The 8838-nt window shown below is 35.9% G+C and overlaps 1 protein-coding gene across 1 annotated transcript; it reads right to left on the bottom strand.

The window, feature by feature from the left end:
* Nucleotides 1-11: 11 nt before the first annotated feature.
* Nucleotides 12-8589, bottom strand: Sf3a1 (splicing factor 3a subunit 1; the record flags this gene model as incomplete). Its single annotated transcript, XM_088239057.1, is given in 13 exon segments — nt 12-212; nt 946-977; nt 980-1069; nt 1819-1884; nt 1887-2015; nt 2654-2807; nt 3488-3652; nt 4187-4314; nt 4775-4928; nt 5830-5989; nt 7560-7740; nt 8085-8249; nt 8360-8589. Coding segments are annotated over 13 exon segments (1737 nt in total), but the record flags the coding sequence as incomplete, so codon positions are not given.
* Between the last annotated feature and the right edge of the window lie 249 nt (nt 8590-8838).

Here is an 8838-nt window from a genome sequence, read left to right as displayed (position 1 = left end):
TATTGGTATACCATGGGTGGCTGCGGGGGCTTGGGCATTTGCGGGGGACCGCCTCCGCCAGCTACGGGCTTGGGGCCGATCTTCTCCTTCTCCTCGTCGGGCAGCAGACCTTTGACCTTGTGGATCTGGTGGATTTGCTCCTCCAGAGTTATGTTGGCTCGAGCGGCGCGGGTGGCGGCTTCCACGGAAGAGGTGTGGCCGTCCCAAGTCACCTGTAACAGATTGAGTGATGAACTTCTGACTATTAATTTTTTTCCAATACTGTTATTCAGTGTTTTTTAAACCTGTGGGTCGCGACCCCCAGGGGGGTCACAAAGCTCTGCTTGGGGGGTCGCGGTCGCAAGGAAGGGAAAAAAGCAAGGATTATAGTTCCTACACTAAAGTAAAAATACAATAATTTCAGTATAAGGAATACCCCAGCTTAATTGCAATAAATATGACTTAAAAATTTTTAAAACAGTTTCATAATAGTTCAGGTTTTCTGTGAAATTCACAAAATACTGTTGCGAGAGGATATTATAAGGCATCGCGCTGCTCTCTCTACCATACGATGTACAACACTGATTGAAAATCGCACTAGGTGTTAGCATGGCAGTATGTGGAGAGTTAGGGGCGGGAATACATGTAAAATGTATTGCCCGAAATAATTTTTTGTTGTTGTTATAGCTGGAAATTTGTATCCGAATAGCAAGAAGCACACGTGCAATCTGACCAAATATATCAAAGATTATTAAACTGTAAAGAAATGAATTGTAGTGTTTGCTGTTTGACTGTAAATTATTATTGAAAGAATTCGGCAGAAAAATATTTTAATAACAGGATTATGCAAAAAAATTAAATCAATGATGATTAACAAAATAGTTACCAAGAACAAATATGCTACCTGGGGGACCTTAGATACCCCCTTGGACCCAGAAGGGTTAACAAAGCATGGATATATCTTACCCTGTCATCTTTCCGCACTTCCTCTTCTCCAATTTTTTACCAATGGCTGTTTCTTCATCTCCCACACCGAAGATATCAGTACGTCTCTCCGCCAATTGCTTAAGAGAAGCTTCGATAGCAGATCCTTAACATGAAATATATAAATCATTAGTTAAGACATATTTTTTGCTTTTTATTGATAAATCACAATAAAAGATCCTACTACAAGAACAGCAGTCTTCAAATTAATGCTAAAATGCTGTAGTTTTATAGTAACTCCTTGGAATGTTATCTTTCCCGTTTTACAGACTGTCATTACGAAATGTAAGTTCTGTCTGTAAAGTAATGCTGACTATATTGAGGAAGTTCAGTAGTTTAAAAAAAAAAGTACCATTTTACCATCGCCATGCATTTTTAAGGTTTTTAATTTTGAAAACCGCCCACTCGTGACGTCATGAGTTCTGGTCAGTTAGTGGTCATAACACACATTTGAACGGTGAAACATAACCGACAAGAAGAAAACACGGGATTAACTGACATTCAAAAGCCATACAATTATAATTTGTACCCAAACATGAGTACCTCAGGAACCGGTAATCTGTTGGTGGTTGAAATCATGATCGCCCATGGTTGCCACAACATAATGACGCTATAATTTATTGGCTATTGCAAAATGGTCACATAAACCATTTTTGACTGTCTACGTATGTCTTTGTTTTTTAAACGTTGTAGTGTTGTTGTTGTTGTTTGGTGTTCTATTTGTGTATGTCAGCAATAAAAAAGCAAGCATCAGGTTTTGATTGCTAGTGAACATTAAATAATAACAGCACTGATGGCTTTAGCAATTCTGTCAGCGAACATGGTAACAACTAAAAATAATAAGTACGTAATAACCTTGTGCCAGCACCGCGTCTTGGGCCCCCCTGTCCCCGAGGGCACGGTCTCTCTGCTCGAGCCAGCGGGGTCCAGTAGGCCGATGCGCATGTGTTCCTGCACCTTGTGGGCGGGGATGCGCTCCCCGGTGATGGGACTGATCAGCCATTCTTCTCCCCCGGCAACTCCTGCACCCGTTGGACCGGAATCTCGTTTGGCTGTAATCAAAATTACACAATATAAATTTAAAATTTATTTATTTTACCATCACTAAATCTGTAATATCAAGTTGTGCAACCCCTGCCATTAATATTTAGCTAGACGGTTGATTTTGATGACCCTGTACCCTAATATCCCCTTTGTTAAATAAAAAAGCATTCTCCCGACTACATAAGAAATTCATCTTTACATAAAAAACACTAGAGTCCTTGAATTAATGATACACGTGCCTAAAAAAGCATACAGAAATGTGTAGATTGGTTAATTCTTCACACAACTTGGAATTCTTTGGGATAGATATTCCGGCTTTTCGTAGATCTCTTCGCCATCAACACAGTGAGAAATGAAGATGGATTAGCATAGTTTAGCTCTAATGCTGATATATCTGTGGCTTGGGTCTAAAAGAGCCAATATCGTAAATCTCAACATTAAGGCAGAGTAATTTTACACCTATTGTTGCAATAAACTGTTTGAGATGTTTGAAACTATTTTCAATAAAAAAAAAACACTATCACATACATTATGTGTATATCAATTTTGAAAAATGTATATTTTTTATTTGGTTTTTAGATAAGGTACCCACTTGTTTTACTGTCTTACAATGGTTAAAAAAAAAAAGTGTAATTTCTTAGCATACCTTGTTTAGGATCATATTTCTTGACCACCACCTTGTCGAGCTGTGGAGGTAGGGGCGGTGGCTGCATCAGTCTGCCTTTGCGTTTCTCTTCTTCAGAGTCCCAATCAGAGTCGGAGGAGTCTGATGATGAGCTCGCTTCTTCCATGTCTTGCACCTAAATTCAGATTTGCAAGTAATAATAATAATAAGAAATATTTACTTATTTTTCTCATCTTTAAAATCAAATTGTGTTAAAGTGAGATAGATCACAACACAAATAAAGTGGAGTCTAAGATCAATTTAAGCAGGTTAAAATTAAACACTACCTTCTTCACATCCACCCCCAGGAAGAACTTCCTGACTAACCGAGTTGTGGAGCAATGGAATAGCCTTCCCGGAAAAGTGATTAACACATACATTTATGATGTTTTCTTTGTTTAAAACACAGTGCATCATATGTACACAGATCAGCTTAATAGCTGCCAGGGTATAAAATAATAATCAATACAGCACTAGTAAAATTTCATTAAAAATAATTTGAATAGTGGTGTGATAGCTAAGATCCTTGCCTAAGGCATAGGGAAATTACGTTGGATTCCCATAAGAGATCACAACGATAAAACATTATTTTCCTCCAAGGAGACTGACATAGAGATTGTATAGAGAAGAACTGCGCTCCCTTGGGTATCAGGAACTGGAGAGAAATAGCTAGATACAAAGGTGAGGAGAGAAGTTTCATAGAGCCAGAAGGCCAGGATCCGCAATGAGTCGTAGCATACGATGTGATGGTTGAAAAAGAAGCAACTTTTTCTCATTCCAGAGAAACGAGTTTTTCATTGGTTGCCATGTTGTTACCTGGGTATTATCAGGTCTGGAGTCTTGGCGTTGCTGAGTTCTGTCCTCCATCTTGGAGAGCCCTTCCTCTTCGCTGGAGCTATCATCTTTGTCTTCTTGCTCCGCTTCATCATCTGATTCCAGCTGCATCTCTATCTCCTCGACACCTCCATCCTCAATACGCTCCTACAAGTAAATTCAATAAATAAAATACAAAACAAGGCCAATTCAAATTAGAATTAACTAAAAGATACTTAAGATAAATGCAAGATACTGTGTATTTGAAAATGAATATTTTTTGTATTTTTTTTTCACCATGACAGGCTAGGGAGGCCCAATAACAGTGGTGAATTATAGCATAGAAAACCCGGGCTTGAGAAAAATCACATTTCATTATTGTTTTCACTGGGAATCAAACCTGGAATTACTGGCACCTGAAGTGTAAGACTGATCACCTTACCTTCTATGTAACAAAAATGATCCAGATACGCTGTAATTGGAGTACCAATACAGTGCCTCGAGCATCACTGGGAAATTGTGATATTGTATCCATTCTTGGAAAATTGTTGTTAACTATTATGCACTTTTACCACAGAATATTTTCTTCAAAATTATTTGATTATGCATTAGCATATCAGTAGAAATGTATGAATAAATGGGGTATTCTTTTGTCCTCATTATTGTAATAAATTAAAAATATAAAATGAATAGATATCCAACCTGCATGAGGACCCTGGCTCCTACTTCATCAGGCGTAGTCGGTGGAGGGAATGAACCCAACTCCATAGGCTGGTAGTCTACTGTTTCTACCACTACAAAGTCATGCCAGTCAATAGAAGCGTAGGCAACTAAAATGTAAAATAAACAACATGATAACATACATTATGAAGGAATTAAAACATTGATAGCAAAAATCAAATCAAAACATCATTTGATTTGATTTTTGTCAGTAGTTTTAATAATAAATGTTTACTTTCATTTGCATAGATTTACATAACTACAAAAAACATCAAAACATTCATTTTACGTTCTAAGGTTCGATACCTATATCGCCCCTTTTTTAATACTTAAAGTAAAAAGTTCTTTATATCAAACGTGCTGAGGACACGTAACTGCAACTCCATTCCCAAAAGACAGATGAACTCTACATGTCTAGTACGCAGTATATATAATTTTATGTTGTTCAGTAGTTTCGTTTCACCCTTTTAATCCCAGCCTGTTTAGCAAACAATGTGCGAAATATGTGGAATGATGTAGAAGAAGATGGAGTGCAACATTGTTTTACTATCTTCTCCGTCAGTTACTCACTTCGTTCTCTCTCCATCTTCTGTTCTTCTTTTTGTTTCTGGGCCAATTGGTGAGTGAGCCAAGCGGCTCTAGTCTTGGCGAGGTTGAGCACCGTTTGTGTTGATCCGGCTTCTTCATTTAGTTTTGGGAGTAACTCTTTGGGTGGCAGAAGAACCTGTTGATAGAAATATTTATTTGAAGCCAGTAATTGTTACCGTAATATTCACAGTCTATTGACTAGGATGTACAAAATAGGACTTATCATATTATCTTTGAGTAATTATTTTTTTCTTTGTGTGCACAACTAATAAATCCATTGCCGAATAATAGAATTGACATGTAGAGGCCTCGGAAGTATTAAATAATTCCATTAAAAAATAAAAATCCCTTCGTACATTTCACCACGCGCGAGTTTAGTAAACAAACATTTGGGATAGTCAAGTGTATCCATCATCAGGTAAACATATTAACTGTATATATGCACAAACCGTTTATATATAATAATTGAAAACATTGCCACATACAGGTGTATATAGGTTAAATGATCTATAGTTTGTTGTCAGCTAAATTTGAAAGATTTTTTAATGCTTTGTTAGGGCGTAATTTTTTATTTTAAAAGGAATAATCCGCTAAGCCTCTTATTTTATTAGTATGTAAATTACGTGCTTGTAACGCGTTCTATAACCCTTAGAGAGCGTTCAGAATCGCACCTCAGAATGAAAAAATGAGTTCTATGTTTGATTCTTAAGACTGCGCTTAAAAGTTCCTCATTAAGAAAAAACGAGATATTATGAGACACAGGGATTAAAAAAACTAAAATTTAACAAATGCATATGTATGTTCAATAATCTTATTTTAATAATGTATAAAAATAATTATATATTTCAGCTCGTTAAGGCAAAACATCAGTTCATTATTTTCAAAAATAAGAGAAATATATCAAGTCTTGTATTCTATGTATTCATTATACTCACGTGACATTATAGCCACACAAGAGTTAATATTAAACCCGGAGTGAAATGGTATTTTATTTTTGCATTCGGTCCATATATTTTTCAAATTAGCATGATATTCACCTTGGTGTATTGCTCCAAGAGTCTGGTGAAGTAATGGAACAGGGAATGCTGGGGTCGCAGAAAGTCAAACTGGAAGTTCCTCTGCTCTCGGTTCATCAGGTTGGTGAGGAATTGGCGCCCGTTACGGGCCACAAACTGGGCTGTTAACTTTACTATGTCCCTGAGAGAAATTTCACATTTGCATTTCTTATTTATACATTTGTTTATTAAACTATTCAAATTAATTTATTTTGTTTACAATCAATGAAAAATAATATATATTTCTCAAAATTATTAAAATAAAAAAAAGGCAAGAAAAGACACTTATTTTTCACCAATTACATGTAAACACTAATAAAATACATATTTAAATAAAATTATTCAAATGAAAATTTGATTATTGTAAAAACGAATTAATTAATATAAAATACATCTTATGTAAACATGAATAAAATGGACATTTAAATAAAATAAGGAAAAATCATAATAATAAAATAAGCATCGAAATCCTTGTTAGGCTTTTTTCTGTGTCCAGGCGGATGAAGAATACAATTCTTTGTGTGTAGAACCAGAATCCTCGACGAGTGTTTTCCTCTCAATGGCTACTCAGGTAAAAATCTCAAAAAAAGGAAATCGGGTGGGGATTATTTGGCTTTGTAGTGTAGGGGTTGGCTTATTTGCCTACCATGCTTGAGGTCCACAAATTAGTGGCTCCGAGTTGGGGTTATTATACAAAGATTTGTAATCTGTCAAATCAATGTCTACAGAGAGTAAAAGGGGTATTTCGATGGCAGGTTTCACTACCAAAAATAGAAGTCAGGTTTCCGGTTAGGCCTTTATTCCTTTCACATTTGAAGGCTTATTTTGCTCAAAAATATGCATACGAGCCTTTTATTTGTTTTTCTTTTTAAATCTTAAAGTGATTAAAAAGAGTACGATGATGTTTTTATTTTGTTAATCCATTTGACCTTCCCTTAATTTGCAGCGTCTCTTTTTATCGCCGCTCTGCCAAAAGTGGATAGTAAAAATGGAGTGGATGTCCATCGACGATTTTAGTAAAATATTTTACGAAAGGAATAGATATAACGTTTAAGCGCATCAGTTTCAATACATATTTAAGTATAAAATAATGTTTTTGTTTTTAATACTGTTACTCTCCAAAAAAGAGACAATCTCATGTGCTTGGAGAGGGACTAACACTGAATTATCATTCGAAAAATAGCGTGGATGCTCGGACTAGAGAGAGATAATTATTCTTATGCTGAAATAGAGTCAATGATAAATATTTCTAGTCTACAAAAACGTAGAACTAATATTGATTCCATATATATGTTCGGCATACTAAATGGTATAATCGATGTACCATCATTACTGGGACAAGTAAAACTCAATATTCCGACTCGTAGATTGAGAAACAATGAAGTACTGTTCATCGATCAGCATAGAACTAACTATGGCCTTAATTCTCCAATGATCCGTCTTTGTCATATTGTTAACTCAAGACAAGATCTGGACTTTTTTGGTTTAAGTTTACAACGATTTAAACGAGCACTAAATAAATAGTCCAGATCTTGTCTCGATGTCCCTTATGTTTGTCAATGCTTCTTTTCTTTTTTTAAAAATGTTTTAAACTATTCTTTTATTGTAATATTTAAACCTTATAAATTGTATACACGGACAATGTCCGTTAATAAATAAATAAATACGAATATCTATGTTGTAATGATTTTACAGATGCTTCAAGGACTTACAAGTCTAGAGCGGAGATAGACGGGGGGTCAGCTATGAATTCGAAGTCCGGGGGCGCTTCTGTCGGGGGAGGGGGCTCGGCCGCAGCTCTCAGAAGCTCCTGTTGGCGCAGAGCAGCTGCAGGAGTCACGGCCAGCCTCTGCATGGCGCCCCCAAGACCCGCTGCAGCGCTCGGCTCCACAGCTGAACATTGCATTATAAAAAGATTTTATCAACATATTTTTTGTTGATAACAAAAGGAAAACTACGTAACAGCAGCATAGTTTATTTTGTTGAAACAAAATCGTGAAACTAAAAATCCCTTAACAGATATTGCCTTTGCAACGACGATTTTTAGTATGCCTTAGATAAGTTACATCAAAAAGTTGAGTAAAATAATGAAAACGTTTTTACCAAAATGGGTTGCATGAAAGAAAGTTTGCGAAAGCAACCCATATTCCTCACGGTGACGAAAACCTAACAATGATTTAACTTTAACATAACCTTTTAAGATGCAGCAAGAATAATAAAGTGAAATAAATTATAACCTTTTCCCTCGCGGAAATCCTTGACTTTGTGTTGATAGTATGCATGGTAAGGGTCTCCGGAGCTCAAGAAGTTGAATTTCGGATTCCCTAACTCGTTTTGTCGGATACGAGCCTCGAATTCTGGCCCGTTGCGGGCCACGAAACTGGCTGTCTTATCGACAATATCTGGAAAAAATGTTCAGGAAAATATCCATTCTACAAAACAATTGATTATCGTATGAAAATAATAATATAATCTTCATTTTGTGTTGCAAAACGAACTGTCAAAAGGATACTCCTAACCTCTGGCGGAGGATAGATAATGCCGATAACTGGCCCAATAGGTGGTGCCGATTCTTCTTCGTGTTCATTTTCGGTTTGTTGATTTGTTGTTTCAAGAACAGGCATTTTTATCAATATCTGCGTCCGAAATTAGCAAAGAATTTGAACAAAATATTAATATATTAAAAATAACAACACTCCGACGTCGCCGGCACACTTCGCACTTTATTATCAAAACAAAATGGCCACATTGTACAGTTTCCTACGTTATTGTTAAAACTGCATTATTGACTGAGTAGTTTAATAAGCTTTGACTCGATAACCATAGATGCCTACAATTTCTTAAATAAGGCGCTGTAAATCCTAAAAGATGAAAATATTTATCCGTAATAATATAATATAATTATTATTACATATTATTTATAATCACTATTATTGTTTTTTTTAATTCAATTTGATATTTCTAAAACAATTTATCGTCGTTTCAAATCTT

Source organism: Micrasema longulum, unplaced genomic scaffold (assembly GCF_059751315.1).
Source record: "Micrasema longulum isolate JH-2025_06_02 unplaced genomic scaffold, ASM5975131v1 h1tg002050l, whole genome shotgun sequence".
NCBI lineage: Eukaryota > Metazoa > Arthropoda > Insecta > Trichoptera > Brachycentridae > Micrasema > Micrasema longulum.
This window is presented reverse-complemented; position numbering and strand designations above follow the sequence as displayed.